Below are 17,868 nucleotides of genomic sequence, written 5' to 3' on the forward strand. Positions count from 1 at the left end.
GCTTTGCCACCAGGGGCTGATTCTTAAAAATTAAGATACTTAATCTGTCATTCATTCAACAAAAGTTGAGTGCCTAATGGGTGGCCAGTATAGTGCTAAACTTGATATATAAAAATAATAAATTTCCTAAAATAGTTTTGAAGATCACTAGATAGAATCTGCTACTTTTCTAATTCTTTTTATTATCAATTCTTTTGTTAGTCACATAAGCTCGTAAGGCTGCTTTGAATTATAATTTTATACACACATATCCACATGTATATATGTGCACACTACCATACTGTTGTCTCCACACATTCTCTTTCCCCTTGATTGGAATGGCTAGTACCCTAGCCTTCTAATATCCAGTATAAAATCAATATTCTGCTCTGAAACTGACCATCAACTACACAATAGATATATTTTTAAGTATAAAGATCAACTGATGTTCTTATATCATTCAATTCTTAGTGCTATGAATTCAGTATGTGTTGGGATTTCTCAAAATGTTCCTAGAGAATAACATGGCAGTAAAATCCTTAAGTGATTCACCTGATATCCTGGCATGAAGATTCTGCTTCATAGAGGCACCCTCAGGCTGAGAAAGGGACTGGAGAATTGTCAAGGCTGATCTTCGCAGAGCACTATCAAAAATTGTTAGTACTTCATTGGGGAATGTGTTGAAATACTCCCCAATTTCCATGTTGGTCTCAAAAAGGGTCATGGCATTAACCACAACTGGGTAATGAGCATCTTCATCTCTTTCCTTCAAGATTAGAAGAATATCATTCTTATGGTATTCCGAAACATAGGATTCAAACACTTGACCAACCAGTGTAACTTGATCACTATTCATCTTGAATCTAGGTGACTAAAGAAAAAGAAAGGACCGTATTATACCTTTGGTATTGCAGACTTAAACACAAGTTAAACAAAAACGATTGGTTGTAAATCATCCTGACTTTGGGTCACACTATAAACTCAAAATATTATTCAAATTAAAATCTTAAGGGGCGCCTGTGTGGCTCAGTCGGTTGAGCGTCCGACCGGCTCAGGTCGTGATCTCGCAGTCCGTGAGTTCGAGCCCTGCGTCAGGCTCTGTGCTGACAGCTCAGAGCCTGGAGCCTGTTTCAGATTCTGTGTCTCCCTCTCTCTGACCCTCCCCCATTCATGCTCTGTCTCTGTCTCAAAAATAAAGGTTAAAAACAAAAATTTAAAAAAAAAATTAAAATCTTAATTAGATTGGAATTACTTGTTATAGTCACTTAGTAAATGTATTTTTTGAGACAGTGAAGCTAAACCTAACCAAAGAATTATGTTGGTACTGATTACTGAAATCCAAAATGGTCCAATGCCTTTCCTGTATCTTTCCCCAAACTATCTCTTATTAACTCTATGGTAAAAGGCCTTCCCTTTTCTTTAACCACAATTTATATATACATTTGCTCTCAAGTATATCTTAAATAGCAGTCTTCTGGCTAAAGTTACTTCTGGTAGAGTTTTTTGCATGTGCCCTGGTTCTAGGTTTATTCATATAAATAATGTATCCTTCTCTCTTATCACACACACACATCATATTCATGTGTATTCAGCTACATAAATGGAACATACATGGATAACCAGGGTTTTTAAAAATTTTCTAATGTTTATTTATTTTTGAGAGAGAAAGAATGAGGGAGGGGTGGGGAAGACACAATCCAAAGCAGGCTCCAGGCTCTGAGCAGTCAGCACAGAGCCCAATTCGAGGCTCCAACTCACAAAGTGCGAGATCGGACCTGAGCTGAAGTCAGACACTTAACCAACTGAGCCACCCAGGTGCCCCCGTGGATTGCTAGTTCTGACTTGAATAGTTAACAGATTCGCTTTAGAAATTTACATTTTGGGGGCACCTGGGTGGCTCGGTTGGTTAAGTGTCCGACTTCGGCTCAGGTCATGATCTCACAGTCCGTGAGTTCGAGCCCCGTGTCGGGCTCTGTGCTGACAGCTCAGAGCCTGGGGCCTGTTTCAGATTCTGTGTCTCCCTCTCTCTCTGCCCCTCCCCTGTTCATGCTCTGTCTCAAAAATAAATAAACGTTAAAAAATTTAAAAAGAAAAAAAGAAATTTACATTTTGAGGTTAATTTGTTTCCTATTTTCTCTTTCTAACCTAGGAAACGTACTGGCCTCAGCAAAAACAGCTATCAAGAGTATAAAGAAAGTACATAATTAAACTGAGGAAAGGAAAATTGATCTTTAAATGATGAATAACTAGGACTGAAAATAAATACACTATATTACATTACTTCACCTATCACATTCCCCTGGCAATGTATTTTTTTGAAAATTTGTATCTACAGATTAAAAGGGCCTACCCCCATTCCAAGTTCATGTATACAGGCAGATATCTATCATGTTCACGGTACCATGCTGGGAAATAAAAAGCACAATAAAAGATCCTCAATGCCCTCAGGGAACCAAGGGACAGATCAAATGAAACAGTGCTCTGATAGTGGTAAAAATACAATATGAATAGGAGCACAAAGAAGAGAAGTATTAAATTTCAACGGGGTGACAATCCCAGACGTGGCAATGGGCAGTTAAGATAAACTGTTGAAATTGATCATCTAAGAAAATCTTATTTGGTTTGGAAACAGTACTGGAGGACAAATGTACTTTGACTTATTTAACCAACATTTATTGTACTCAGTTCAACAAACAGAAAGATGATAAAAGACAACTTATGAAGTTCACATTTTAGCATCCTAACTATGTGTTACAATGCTTTTTATTAGCATTATTTTGCTTTTTCTGGGAACCTACTATTCTAGAAGGTGTGAAAGGAGTTAAGTTGGGGGGGGGGTATATGTCACAGGCCAAGAATTCTAACAACTACAAATGCCTGTCTGAGACTGACAGGCATGTGTATACCCAGGAGAATGAGTGAGAGCAAATTATGGCCAATACATCGATAAATAACTTGTTTTTATTAGGTAATATTAAATTCAGCCAAGTATAAAGCAGAAAAAAGCACTTGAAAAGTAACTCATCATACAGTATTTCCAGGACGTGGCCTTTGCTTGAAACAGAGAGGGGCACCTGGATGGCTCAGTTGGTTGAGCGTCCGACTTCCGCCCAGGTCATGATCTCACGGTCTGTGGGTTCGAGCCACGCATCGGGCTCTGTGCTGACAGCTCGGAGCCCGGAGCCTGTTTCAGATTCTGTGTCTCCCTCTCTCTCTGACCCTCCCCTGTTCATGCTCTGTCTCTCTCTGTCTCAAAAATAAATAAACATTAAAAAAAATTTAACAAAACAAAACAAAAAAAAGAGAAACTGTATTCCCAAGAGTTGCTACAAGACAATCTTTAAGATTCTATAAATACATATTAAATTTGGAGTCACAGTTTAGCAATTTAAAAGACAGCTCCACATAGGGCGGAGAGGGGGTAGCTGCAGAATGCATGGTTCAAATTAAAGTCAGATTAAATTTCGCCTAGTCTTTTTTTGAAATAGCATGTTTTCTGAAAACAGCATTCCCTTTCAAAACCTGCGCAAAACTGTTCAACTGTTTCTAAGCAGTTTGCTAACCCTATAAACATGCCCACTCTTACTGTTCTACAATTTTCAAGTTCCTTTTCCTTTCACCTATTGAGTAGCTCGGGGCAAAATACAACCACGTGCTACTTCATCCTCTGGACCAAGTGAAGCGCAGGCAAGTGCCAGCAAGGCGAATCAGCGGCGGCTTGCAGCCAGACCACCGGGAATCCTCGCCCGCCGAGAAGCCGCCGCACTCACCCGGAGCCACGCCCCCTCGTCGGTCCCCGCTGCGCCGCGTCCTAAGACCCGCCCCTCTCGCCCGCGGCCCGCCTCTTGTGGGCGCCTCCTCTCCGCCCGCGTGCCCCGCTCCCCGTGTGCGCTGGGCGAACACGGAGCCGGGTCGTACTGAGAGGACTGCTTTCCATACTTCCGTCTCTGGACGCAGCCCCTGCCCTACAACACCTCGGCAGGTCTCTGACACTGCCTGGCTCGGCAACCGGGCACCTCGGTCGCCCGACAAATCCCGGAGTTGAATAGTTTGGGAACTAACCAGATGTGGGAGAGACTTGGGACGAACTGCGGGAGAAAAAAAAAAATAGTAACGGTGAAACGAGGCAGCAGTTGTCACTTACTGGCGGACATGCAGTGTTAGAAGTCACCGGGGACGCGCTGCTCCCAAGGCTGAGGGTCGCGGAGCGCTCGGGCCTGGCGGCGGGGGGCGCGAAGAGGCCGCTGGGGGCGGGGCGGGGCGCGTGCGCCGGCCGCTCGAGGCGTCGCCGGCCGCGGGGGCGCGCAGGCTCCGACGGGTCCTCCTGGCGCCTGGGTGAAGTAGGCGCCGCGCCGGCTGCTTGGCGGGCCCGCGCACCAGACGGACGCCGAGCCGCGCGCCGCCTCGACTTCGCCGTTCAGGAGGCTCTTCCGGGTGGAGAAGCGGGAGGGCGCGCACCCCGCCTGGTGCCGCGGGACGCGAGACGGTGGAGCTGGGCGGGCTGGGAGGGGCCAGGAGGGCCGAGGCGGGGCCCGATGAGTTCCAGGGCGGGGCTAGGCCGAGCCTCCCGCCCCAGGTGGAGTGAGAAGAGGGGGGCTATGCGAGGCCTGTATGGGTAGTGCTTTTGGTCTAAGAACTGGCAAATACAAGGTTGCAACGATTTTCTGCTGTGTTGTCTTCTAGAAGTTTTAGGATGAAGGTTTTATAGCTTAGGTCTATGGCCCTTTTGAGTTAATTTTTGTATATGATGCGAGGTATGGATACTAGGTAACATTTTGCATATAGGTATCTAGCACCATTTGTTGAAAGAGCTATACTTATTCTACTGAAAAGCCTTTGCACTTATGTCAAAAATCAGTTGATTTTGTTTGTGCGGGTCTAAGACTTTTCTGTTGCCAGATCTATGTGCCTACTGTACAATAACGCTATTTTATCTGCATCACTGTAGCTTTATAATGAGCCTTGAAATCAGAGTTTGGCCTCGATTTTTGTTCTTTTTCAAGTTTTTTGGGCTCTTGTGTTTCTCTGGGCGGGCGGTGGGGGCTCTTGTGTTTCTGTATGAATTTTAAAACCAGTTTGTCATTTTCTATTAAAAAGCTGGGATTATTGGGCCGCCTGACTGGCTCAGTTGATGGAACACAGGGCTCTTGATCTTGGGGTTGTGAATTGGATCCCCATGTTGGGTGTAGAGATTACTTTAAAAAATAAAATCTTTAAAAGAAAAAAACTGGGATCTTTATTGGGGTTGCACAGAATATGGGTCAATATGGGAAGAATTTACATGTTGATGATATTGAGTCATATGACCTTTGAACAAAGTAACCTCCATTTATTTGCCATATAATTTCTATTCATGTAATTGATATAGCAATTGTAGCTTCTGGGATGGGCATGCCACTGGCTGGGCTGTGCCTTCTGGACAACGGAGCAGGTTCAGTTTTCATTTGGGTGCCTGGGCTGCTGCCATTGAATCTGTAGCATCAGTGACAGCAAGAGCAAGAGGATGCGAGCAACCAGTGGGGAGTGGACACTTGGCCAGGCCTACAGTTTCAGAAGTGCCACCTCAGCCATGGCCCCATTCAGAGTGGGTCGCCATCCTTTCCATGATGGTTTTTGAAGGGGAACCTGGGAACAAGGTGAACCTAACACAGTTGTTCAAGGGCAAGAAGAGAGTGCTGTTTGGAGTCCCTAGGGCCTTTTCACCCCCTCCCCACTGCCCCCAGATGTTCCAAGATCCACCTGCCAGGGTTTATGCAGCAGGCTGAAGCTCTGAAGGCCAAGGGGGTCCAGGTGGTAGCATATCTGAGTGTTAATGATGTCTTTGTAGCTGAAGAGTGGGGACAAGCTCACAACTCGGGAGACAAGGTTAGGCTCTTGGCTGACTCCCTTGGGACCTTTAGGAAGGAGACAGATTTGTTACTAGGTGATTGATTTATTGGTATCTCTCTTTGGAAATCCACTGCTCAGGAGGTTCTCCATGGTGGTAGAGGATGGTATAGTGAAGTCTCTGAATGTGGAGCTGGATGATAGAGGCTTCATCTGCAGCCTGGCACCCAACATCATCTCACAGTTCTGAGGCCCTGGGCCCAGACACATTCCTTCTACCCCTTTCCTGGCCAGCTCTGGACAGAGGGCCACAGTCCACCCTCAATGGGGGCCACCAATGGGGAACTTTGCCCAGATTTCTGCAATAAAGATTTGTGGTTTGCAAAACAATACAAAAAAACAATAATGTTTTGTTACATCTGTCTCTAACTCAGGTTTATCCTTAAACTCTTGGGAAGCGGAAAATCATAGTTTTTGATGATATGTAAATGATATTTTAAATTTCAAATTTTGATTGTTCCTTTCTAGTATATAGAACTATTGATCTTTTTACATTTATTATTTCAAACAGTCTTAAAAATTAATAATTTTTAAGAGCAGTTATGGGTTCACAGGAAAATTGAGCAGAAATTACAGGAAGTTCCCATATAACCCTTCCACCCACCACCCCTAAACTATATTCCCCACACCCCCCACAGCCTCCCACACCATCAACATACATACTGTTACCAGAGCGGTGCATTTGTTACAATTAATGAGCACACACTGACACACCATCATCACCCAAAATTCATTGTTTACAGTCTGGTTCACCCTTGTTGTTGTACATTCTATGGGTTTTAACAGATGTATTATAATAACATGTATCCACCATTGCTGTATCATGCAGAATAGTTTCACTGCCCTGAAAATTTTCTTTGCTCTATTCATCCCTCTCTCCTACCTAATCTCTAGCAACAACTAATCTTTTTATTACCTCCATAGTTTTCCCTTTTCTAGGATGTCATATGCAGTTGACCCTCAAATAACACAGGTTTGAACTGCTTGGGTCCACTTATATGTGGGTTTTTAAAATAGTACTGTAAGTGTATTTTCTCTTCCTTATGATTTGCTTAATAACATTTTCTCTAGCTTTATTATAATAACACGATATATAAAGCATATTCAAAGTATGTGTTGTTTATGTTATCAGTAAGGCTTCTTGTCAACAGGCCATTAGTGGTTTTTGGTGACTCAAAAGTTATATGCGGATTTTTAATGTCTATGGGGGAGTCAACCCCAACCCCTGTGTTGTTCAAGGGTCAACTGTAGTTGAAATCATACAGTAGTTAGCCTTTTCAGATTGTCTTCTTTCACTTAGTAACATACGCTTAAGTTTCCTCCATGTCTTTTCATGGCTTAACAGTTCATTTCTTTTTGGTGGTGAATAATAATCCATTATCTGGATATACCACACTTTATTTGTCCATTTACCTACTAAAGGGTATCTTGGTTGCTTCCAAGTTTTGCCAGTTATGGATAAAACCAATATGTACATCCATGTACAGGTTTTTGTGTAGGTATAAGTTTTCAGCTCTTTTGGGTAAATACCAAGGAGCATGATTGTTTATTGAATGAATCCTATGGTAAGGGTGTGTTTAGTTGTAAGTACCCCCAAAATGTCTTCCAAAGGGGTCGTACAATTTTGCGTTCCTGTCAGCAATGAATGAGGGTTTCTGTTGTTCCACTTCCTCTCCTACATTTGGTGTTGTTTGTATTTTGGATTTTGGCCATTGTAGTAAGCATGTAGTGGTATCTCGTTGTGTTAATTTGTAATTCCCTGATAACATACGAAGGTGAACATGTTTTCATGTGCTTACTTTTCATCTGTATATCTTCTTTGATGAGGTGTATGTTCAGGTCTTTGTCAGTCTTTAAATCAGGCTGTTTGTTTTCTTATTGTTGAGGTTTTTTTCTCCTTTTTAAGTTTATTTATTTATTTTGAGAGAGAGAGAGGAAGAGACAGAATCCCAAACAGGCTCTACCCCTCAGTGCAGAGCCCAACATAGGGCTCCATCCCACAAATCTGATCATGGTTTTGGATTATAACCTGAGTCAAAGTCAAGAGATGTTTAACTGACTGAACCACCCAGGTGCCCCGACTTATTGAGTTTTAAGAGTCCTTTATCAGATGTGTCTTGCAAATACTTCCTCCCAGTCCGTGGCTTTATCTACTTTTTCTCTAGACATTGTCTCTCACAGAGTAGATTTTTAATTTTAATTATATCCAGCTTATCAATTGTTTCTTTCATGTATTGTGCTTTTGACATTGTATTTAAAAAGTTATCACCGTTCCCAGAGTCATCTAGGTTTTGTCCTGTGTTTAGGACTTTTATAGTTTTGTGTTTTACACTTAGGTGTGTGATCTACTCTAATTTTTGTGAAGGGTGTTAAGACCTGTGTGTGTGTATGTGTGCATGTGGATGTCCAGTTGTTCCAGTAACATTTGTTGAAAAGACTGTTTTTGCTACATTTGTCAAAGATCTGTATTGCCTTTGCTCTCTTGTCAAAGATCAGTTGACTATATGTGGGTCTATTTGTGGGCTCTCTATTCTTTTTTTTTTTTTTTTTTTAATTTTTTTTTTCCAACGTTTATTTATTTTTAAGACAGAGAGAGACAGAGCATGAACGGGGGAGGGGCAGAGAGAGAGGGAGACACAGAATCGGAAGCAGGCTCCAGGCTCTGAGCCATCAGCCCAGAGCCTGACGCGGGGCTCGAACTCACGGACCGCGAGATCGTGACCTGGCTGAAGTCGGACGCTTAACCGACTGCGCCACCCAGGCGCCCCGTGGGCTCTCTATTCTGTTGCATTGATCTATTAGTCTGTTTTCCACTAATAGCACACTGTCTTGATTACTGTGGCTTTATAGTGAGTGTTGAGGTCAGATAGTGTCAGTCCTCCAAATTTGTTCTCCTTCAATATTGCATTGGCTATTCAGGGTCTTTTATTCTCCATATAAACTTTAGAATCTTTTTGTCAACATCCACAAAATAGCTTGCCGGGATTTTGATTGGGATGGGGTGAAACTATAGATCAAGAACTAATGTTTTGACAATTTTGAGTCTTCTTATCTATGAACATGAAATATCTATCTCTCCATTTATTTAGTTCTTTGATATCTTTCATCAGTTTTATAGTCTTCCTCATATAGATTTGGCATGTATTTTGTTAGATTTATACTTAAGTATTCCTTTTGGGGGGTACTAATGTAAATGGTAGTATGTTTTTAATTTCAAATTCCACTTGTTCATTGCTCATATATAAGAAAGCACTTGACTTCCACATATTTGTATCCTGCAATCTTTCTGTAATCACTTATTTGTTCTAGAAGTTTTATATGTAGATTCTTTCAGGTTTTTTACATAGATGATCATGTCATCTGCAAATAAATACAGTTTTATTTTTTCCTTCTCAATTTCTGTGATTTTTATTTTTCTTTTTTTATTGCATTAACAATGCCTTCTAGGATGATGTTGAAAAAAGGGGACACTCTTGCTTTATTCCGGATCTTAGTGGAAAATCAAGTTTCTCGCTAATAAATATGATGTTAACTGTAGAGATTTTTGGTAGATGTTCTTTATTGAGTTGAAGAAGTTTTCCTCTCTTTCTAGTTTGCTGAGGATTTTTATCATGAATGAGTTAGATTTTGTCAGTTGCTTTTCCTGCTTCTCTTTATATAATCCCATGATTTTCCTTCATTAGCCTGTGGATATGATGCATTACAGTAACTGATTTTCAAATGTTGAAAACAGCCTTGCATACCTTGGATAAATCCTACTTGGGTATGGTGCCTAATTCTTTTTATACATTGTTGGATTCAATTTGCAAATATTTTGTTGAGGATTTTTGCAGCTATGTTCATGAAAGATATTGGTCTCTGTTTTTCTTGTAGTGTCTCTGTCAGATTTTGATACTAGGGTAATGTTGGCCTGAAAGACTGAATTAGGAAATATTCCCTCTGCTTCTGTGTTCTGCAAGAGATTTTAGAGAATTTGTATAGCTTCTTTCTTAAATGTTTGGTAGAATTCACTGGTAAACTCAAGTATGCCTGGTTCTTTCTGTTTGGGAAAGTTATTAATTGTTGATTCCATTTGTTTGATAGATATGGACCTATTCAGATTATCTATTTCTTCATCTGTAAATTTTGGCAGATTGTATCTTTCAAGCAAATGGTCCATTTATTCTGGGTTATCAAATTTATGGACATAAAGTTATTTGTAATATTTCATTATTATCCTTTTAATTTCTAAGGGATCATTAGTGATATCCTCTCTTTCATTTTTTTTTTTTATATTAGAAATTTGTGTCTTCTCTCTTTTTTCCCTTAGTCTGGCTAGAGGCTTAATGATTTTATTAATCTTTTTAAAGAAGCAGTTTTTGGTTTTGTTGGTTTGCTCTATTGATATCCTGTTTTTAATTTCATTCATTTCTGCTCTAATTGTTATTATTTCTTTTCTTTTGCTTACTTTGGATTCAATTTGCTCTTCTTCTTTCTGTTTACCTAACGTGAAAATCTTAGATGACTGATATTAGATCTTTCTTCTTTTTTAGTATATTCATTCAATGCTATAAATTTTGCTATAAGCAGTGTTTTTGCTGCATCTCACAAATTTTATTATTTTTTTCTTTTTTTTTTGCAATATATGAAGTTTATTGTCAAATTGGTTTCCATACAACACCCAGTGCTCATCCCAAAAGGTGCCCTCCTCAATACCCATCACCCACCTTCCCCTCCCTCCCACCCCCCATCAACCCTCAGTTTGTTCTCAGTTTTTAAGACTCTCTTATGCTTTGGGCTCTCTCCCACTCTAACCTCTTTTTTTTTTTCCTTCCCCTCCCCCATGGGTTTCTGTTAAGTTTCTCAGGATCCACATAAGAGTGAAAACATATGGTATCTGTCTTTCTCTGTATGGCTTATTTCACTTAGCATCACACTCTCTAGTTCCATCCATGTTGCTACAAAAGGCCATATTTCGTTCTTTCTCATTGCCACGTAGTACTCCATTGTGTATATAAACCACAATTTCTTTATCCATTCATCAGTTGATGGACATTTAGGCTCTTTCCATAGTTTGGCTATTGTTGAGAGTGCTGCTATAAACATTGGGGTACAAGTGCCCCTATGCATCAGTACTCCTGTATCCCTTGGGTAAATTCCTAGCAGTGCTATTGCTGGTCATAGGGTAGGTCTATTTTTAATTTTCTGAGGAACCTCCACACTGTTTTCCAGAGTGGCTGCCCCAATTTGCATTCCCACCAACAGTGCAAGAGGGTTCCCGTTTCTCCACATCCTCTCCAGCATCTACAGTCTCCTGATTTGTTCATTTTAGCCACTCAGACTGGTGTCAGGTGATATCTGAGTGTGGTTTTGACTTGTATTTCCCTGATGAGGAGTGACACTGAGCATCTTTTCATGTGCCTGTTGGCCATCCGGATGTCTTCTTTAGAGAAGTGTCTATTCATGTTTTCTGCCCATTTCTTCACTGGGTTATTTGTTTTTCGGGTGTGGAGTTTGGTGAGCTCTTTATAGATTTTGGATACTAGCCCTTTGTCCGATATGTCATTTGTAAATATCTTTTCCCATTCCATTGGTTGCCTTTTAGTTTTGTTGGTTGTTTCCTTTGCTGTGCAGAAGCTTTTTATCTTCATAAGGTCCCAGTAGTTCATTTTTGCTTTTAATTCTCTTGCCTTTGGGGATGTGTCAAGTAAGAAATTGCTACGGCTGGATCTCACAAATTTTAATTGTGTTTTCATTCTCATTTAGTTCAAAGTATTTTTATTTAAAAAATTTTTTTTTAAATTCATTTATTTATTTTGAGAGAGAGAGCGTGAGTGGGGGAGGGCCAGAGAGAATGGGAGAGAGAGAATCCCAAGCAGGCTCTGTGTTGTCAGCATGGAGCCTGATGTGGGGCTTGAACCAACAAACCGTCAGATCATGACCTGAGCCAAAACCAAGAGTCAGACACCTAAGCCACCCAGGCGCCCCTCTAGTTCAAAGTATTTTAACAATTTCTCTTGAGATTACTTCTTTGATCCATGTGTTTAGAAGTGTGTTGCTTGATATTCAAGTATTTTGTGATTTAGTAGTCTTCTTTTTCTTATAAATTTCTAGTTTACTTCCATGTGGTCTAATACATTGTATGATATCCATTCTTTTAAATGTGTTAAAGTTTGTTTTATGGCTCAGAATGTGTTGTGTCTTGGTGAATGCTTCATGTAAGTTTGAGAAGTAACAGCAGAAGCAATCTGTTGCTGTTGGATAAAGTAGTCTGTAGAGTTCATCATGGTTTTACTGATTTTCTGTGGGCTGGAGCTGTCCATTTCTATAGAGGGATGTTGAAGTCTGCAATAGGATACACCCATTTCTCTTTGCAGTTCTATCAGTTTTTGCCTCGTATATTCTGAGGCCCATACACATATGTCTTCTTGGAGTGTTGACCCCTTTATTGTTATGTAATGCCTCTCTATATCCCTGATAACTTCCCTTGCTTTGAAGTCTGCTCTGTCTGAAATTAATATCGCTACTCCTGCTTTCTTGTGACTAATGCTTGCATGGTATATCTTTCTCCATCCCTTTACTTTTTTTTTTTTTTTTTACCAAAACAATTTTTATTTATTTATTTTTAAATATAAAATTTATTGTCAAATTGGTTTCCATACAACACCCAGTGCTCATCCCAACAAGTGCCCTCCTCAATGCCCATCGCCATCCCTTTACTTTTAATCTATAGGTCTTTACATTTAAAATAGATTTCTTGTAGATAACATATAGTTGCATCTTGTTTTGTTTAATCTGCCCTGACAATCTCTGCCTTTAATTCATATATTTAGACCTCTGATGCTCAAAGTGATTATTGATATAATTGGATTGGAATCTACTATATTTATTAATCTTTTCTGCTTGTTGCCTTTGTACCTTTTATTGTCTTCCATATTTTTTTCTGCCATTTGTGGCTTTAATTGAGCATTTTACGTGATTCCATTTCTTCTCCTTTCTTAGCAAATCAATTATGCTTCCTTTATTTTTTTTAACTTTTTTTTTTTTTTTTTTTGGTTGCCCTAGCGTTTGCAATATGCATTTACAGCTATCCAGGTCCATTTTCAAATAGCACTATATCATTTCTAGGGTAGTGCGAGTACCTTAACTGTGACAAAGTAATCCTATTTCTTCCCTCTCATCTCTTGAAGCATTGCCAGTCATTGGTTTTGTTTATATAAGCTTTTAAGACACAAGCATACACAAATACATTGTTTCTATTATTATTTTTAACAAACTGTTATCTGTTAGATCAATTAAGAATAAGAAAAATAAAAGTTTTAGGGGCACCTGGGTGGCTAAGTCAGTAAAGCGGCTGACTCCTTGATTTCGGCTTGGATCATGATCTCATGGTCGTGAGATCCATCCATCCTCTCTCTCCCTCTCTCTCTTTACCCCTCCCCCACCTGCCACACACACGCATGTTCTCTCTCTCTCACAATAAATAAACTTTAAAAAACAAAACAGTTTTTATTTTACCTTCACGTAGCCCTTCTTCAGTGCTCTTCCTTACTTTTTATAGATCTGACTTTCTGAGCTTTATCATTTTCCTTCTTACTAAAGAACTTTTAACATTTCTGACAAGGCAGGTTGGTGTGCAACAAATTCTCTCAATTTTTGTTTATCTGAGAAAGTCTTTATTTCTACTTCACTTTTGAAGGATAATTTCTCAAGGTACAGAATTTGAGGTTGGTGCGGGCTTTTTCTCAATACCATAAATATTTCACATTCCACTCTTTCCTTGCTTGCATGGTTTCTGAGGAGGAGTTGAATATAGTTATCCTCTATAGGTGTTTTTTCTCCTCTGATGCCTATGAAGAATTTTTCTTTATGATTGACTTTCTATAGATTGAAAATGATATGCCTATGTGTAGTGTTTTGACATTTATCCTGGTTGCTATTCTCTGAGCTTTCTGGATCTTTGATTTGGTGTCTGACTTTAATTTGGGCAAATTTTCAGTCATTATTTCTTCTAATATTGCTTCTTTTTCTTTTTGTCTTTCCCTTCTTTTTGGTATTCCCATTACATGTATGTTACATGTATTGTAGTTGTCCCACGGTTCTTAGATATCCAGGGGGTGCTTTGACTTTTTTCTCTTTTCATTTTTGGAATGTCTATTGACATATCCTTAAGCTCAGATATTTTTTTTTTCCTCAGCTGCATATGATGTACTAATGAGACCATCAAAGGCATTCCTCATTTCTGTTACAGAGTTTTTAATCTCTAGTATTTCTTTTTGGTGCTTAGAATTTCTATCTCTCTGCCTATGTTTCCTGTATGTTCTTGCATGTTCTCTATCCATTAGAGCCCTTAGGATATTAATCATAGTTATTTAATTAATTTATTTGAGAAAGAGAGAGGGCACAAGTGAGCAAGGGGTGGAGTGAGAGAGAGAGGGAGAGGGAGAGGGAGAGAGAGAGAGAGAGAGAGAGAGAAGCGGGGCTCATCCGGGTGTTTTTACCAGAAGTGGGACTCGTGTTCACCCGAAGCAGGACTCAAGCTCACGAACTGTGAGATCATGACCTGAGTTGAAGACTGATAAAGCTTAATGACTGAGTCACCCAGGCACCCCAATCATAGTTATTTTAAATTCCCAGTCTGATAATTCCAACATCTCTGCCATACCTGAGGCTGGTTTTAATGCTTGCTCTGTTTCTTTTCAACTCTGTGTTTTTCGTTTAGTATGTTTTCTAATTTTTTGTTGAAAGATGGATACGATGTGCTGGGTTAAATTGCCGTAAATAGGCCTTTAATAATGTGGTGGTAAGGCATGGGGTGGGAGGGGGAGTGTTTGATAGTCCTATAATTAGGTCTTGGCTCTAGGTAGCTTTTTGCCTCTGGACTGTGAACTTCACTTGTTCTCAGTCCCCACCTCCTGTAGGTGGGACAGCATGGTTACAGTGGGCTGGAGTTGTGTATTTTCCTGCCTTCCTCTGAAAGGCTAGAGCCAAGTGGAGTTGAGTGTTTCTTTTCCCCCAGGTCAATTAGGCTCTGATAAACCCCAACAGGTTAGGCTCTGGTTAACTAGTTTCACCTAGGGCAGAACTTTTTCAGAAAACAGAATGCTCTGGGGTCTTTCAAAATGGTTCCCTTTCCCCAAACCCTGTTGGAAGAACAAAGGGATTTTTCTCCAATATTCGCTGTGAAAACCTCATGAACTCTTAGATGTAAAACTCTCAGAAGTGTGAGTAGACCCCTCTGAAGTTTATATCTTTTTGGACTTGCCCACACTAAGCCTCCAGTAATTCATCAATTACAATTGAAGTTTACCTACCCTGGCATCCATTCTTGTGGAGGTTTTCAGCTCAGTTTCTGCTCTGGTAAGTTGTGATTCTCTGTATCAGCCTGTTGTTTCTCCAGTTTGGGGGGCAGTAGTTTGCTCTGTGACTTCACTTTTTTTTATGGATCTAAGCAGAGTTGTTGATTGTTTTAGATTTTCATGTTTTTACTTTGTAGGATGTAGTGGCAACTTTCAGGCTCCTTAAATGCTGACCAGAAACTGAAGGTCTCAATTATCTTTTAGAGAGAGTTAAATAACGAACAAGAAAGTAATCATATATATTTACTGATGTAGTTATGATTTCCAGTGTTCTTCCGTTATTTCTTCGAATATTTTCTCTACCTCTCCCCTTTGGTGGCTTCAATTACACATGTGTTTTTTAATGTAATTTTCTTTTTTTTTTTTTAATGTTTATTATTTTTGAAAGAGAGTGCGAGTGGGGAAGGGGCAGAAGGAGAGGGAGACAGAATCCAAAGCAGGCCTAAGCTATTAGCTATTAGCTGTTAATCCAAAGCTATTAGCTCAGAGCCTGACACAGGGCTCGAACTCACGAACCATGAGATCATGACCTGAGCTGATGTCAGACACTGTAACTGACTGAGCCACTCAGGTGCCCTGTTAATGTAATTTTCTTTTGTCTGTCTGCCATTGATATTTCATCTAGTAGAGGTCTTTTGGTGATGAATGCATATAGCTTTTGTATGTCTGAAAATGTCATGTATATATTTTTTTCTTATTGAGGTATAATTGATATATAGCATTATATTAGTTTCAGGTATACAACATGATTTGATATCTAGATATAACATATATGCTTTTAAATTATAGTTGACACACAATGTTATATTATTTCAGGTGTAAAACAGTGATTGGACAAGGTTGCATATTATGCTATGTTTACCACAAGTGTAGTCTATTAACATACTATTAACATACTATTACATACTATAACATACTATTAACATACTATTACAGTACCATTGACTATATTCCCTATGTCATACGTTTAATTCTATGACTTACTCCATAAGAGGATGCCTGTATCTCCCACTCCCCTTCATTGATTTTGTCCATCTTCCCCACCCTTCTCTTCTCTGGCAACCATCAGTTTGTTCTCTGTATTTATGGATCTGTTCCTGCTTTTTGTTTGTTTATCCATTTGTTTTTTTATTTTCCACACATAAGTGAAATCATATGGTATTTGTCTTTCTGTGACTTATTTCACTTAGCCTAATATTGTCTAGGCCCATCCATATTGTTGCTATGTGTGTGTGTGTATACACACACACATATATACACATATACACACAGACGCACACACATATACACACATACACACACACACACACACACACACACGTCTTTATCCATTTGTCTACGAGTGGACAGTTATCTTGCTTCCATATCTTGGCTATTGTAAATAATGCTGTAATAAACACATGTGTGCATGTATCTTTTTGAATTAGTGTTTTTGTTTTTGGGGGGTAAATACCCAGTAGTGGAATTCCTGGATCATATGGTATTTCTATTTTTAATATTTTGAGGAACCTCCATACTGTTTTCCATAGTATGGAACCTCCATACTGTTTTTACTTTATGGAAAGTAAAGTGCCCATTTACTTTACCATGACCAGTGCTTAAGGGTTACTTTTTCTTCACATCTTTGCCAATGGTTATGTCTTTTGTTTCCGATTCTAACTATTCTGACATGTGTAAGGTGATACCTCATTGTAGTTTTGATTTGCATTTCCCTGATGATTAGTGATTTTGAGCATATTTTCATATCTCTTTTGGCCAGCTATATGTCGTCTTTGGAAAAATGTCTATTCAGGTCCTCTGCCTATTTTTAATCAGATTATTTGGTTTTTTGGTGTTGAGTTTTGTAAGTACTATATATATTTTAGATGTTAACCCCTTATCAGATATATCACCTGCAAATATCTTCTTCCATTCAGTAGGCTGCCTTTTCATTTGTTGATGGTTTCCTTCAATGTGTGAAAGTTTTTTATTTTGGTGTAGTTCCAATAGTTTTTGCTTTTGTTTCCCTTGCCTCAGGAGATCTGTCTAGAAAAAAATTGCTAAGTCTGATGTCAAAGAAGTGGTAACTCTTTTCTTTGAGGGTTTTTATGGTTTCAGGTCTCACATTTAGGTGTGTAATCCATTCTGAGTCTACTTTTATGAGTGGTGTGAAAAAGTGTTCTAGTTTCCTTTTACATGCAGCTGTCCAGTTTTCCCAGCACCATTTATTGAAAAGACTAGCTTTTCCCCAGTGTGTATTCTTGCCTCCTTTGTCATAGACTACTTGACCATATAAGCATGGGTTCATTTCTGGGTTCTCTATTTGGTTTTATTGATCTATGTGATTTTTTTTTCATTTTGAGAGACATTTTTTATTCATTTTGAGAGACAGAGAATGCAGGAGAGGGGCAGAAAGATAGGGAGAGAGAGAGAATCCCAAGCAAGCTCCATCCTGTCAATGCAGAGTCCATTGCAGGGCTTGATCTCACGAACTGTGAGATTATGACCTGAGCCGAAATCAAGAGTCGGGCACTTAACTGACTAAGCCACTCAGGCACCCCTATGTGTCTGTTTTTGTGCCAGTACCATGCTTTTTTGATTACCACAGCTTTGTTAGATATAACCTATATTTTTGAAAGACAATTTTACTGAGCATAAAATTGTAGATTAACTGATTATTGTTACT

The 17,868-nt window shown here is 39.5% G+C and overlaps 1 protein-coding gene and 1 pseudogene across 2 annotated transcripts in view; one reads left to right on the forward strand and one right to left on the reverse strand.

Moving 5' to 3' along the window:
• The window catches only part of MCM9 (minichromosome maintenance 9 homologous recombination repair factor), a 112,836-nt gene extending 108,441 nt beyond the window's left edge, over positions 1 to 4,395 (reverse strand). Inside the window, exons 1-2 of one of the 2 annotated variants that reach the window (XM_030316240.2) lie at positions 4,124 to 4,395; positions 532 to 850 (exon numbers count right to left, since the gene is read on the reverse strand). In XM_030316240.2, the coding sequence (XP_030172100.1) occupies positions 532 to 835 (304 nt within the window). In that variant the 5' untranslated portion in view covers positions 836 to 850; positions 4,124 to 4,395. The remainder of the gene's footprint in view (positions 1 to 531; positions 851 to 4,123) is intronic. The other variant, XM_032593237.1, reaches the window with a different exon arrangement.
• Positions 4,396 to 5,364: 969 nt separating this feature from the next.
• On the forward strand, positions 5,365 to 6,055 carry LOC115514986 (annotated as a pseudogene).
• The last annotated feature ends 11,813 nt before the right edge of the window (positions 6,056 to 17,868 follow it).

This window comes from Lynx canadensis, chromosome B2, assembly GCF_007474595.2.
Source record: "Lynx canadensis isolate LIC74 chromosome B2, mLynCan4.pri.v2, whole genome shotgun sequence".
NCBI classification, from domain to species: Eukaryota; Metazoa; Chordata; class Mammalia; order Carnivora; family Felidae; genus Lynx; species Lynx canadensis.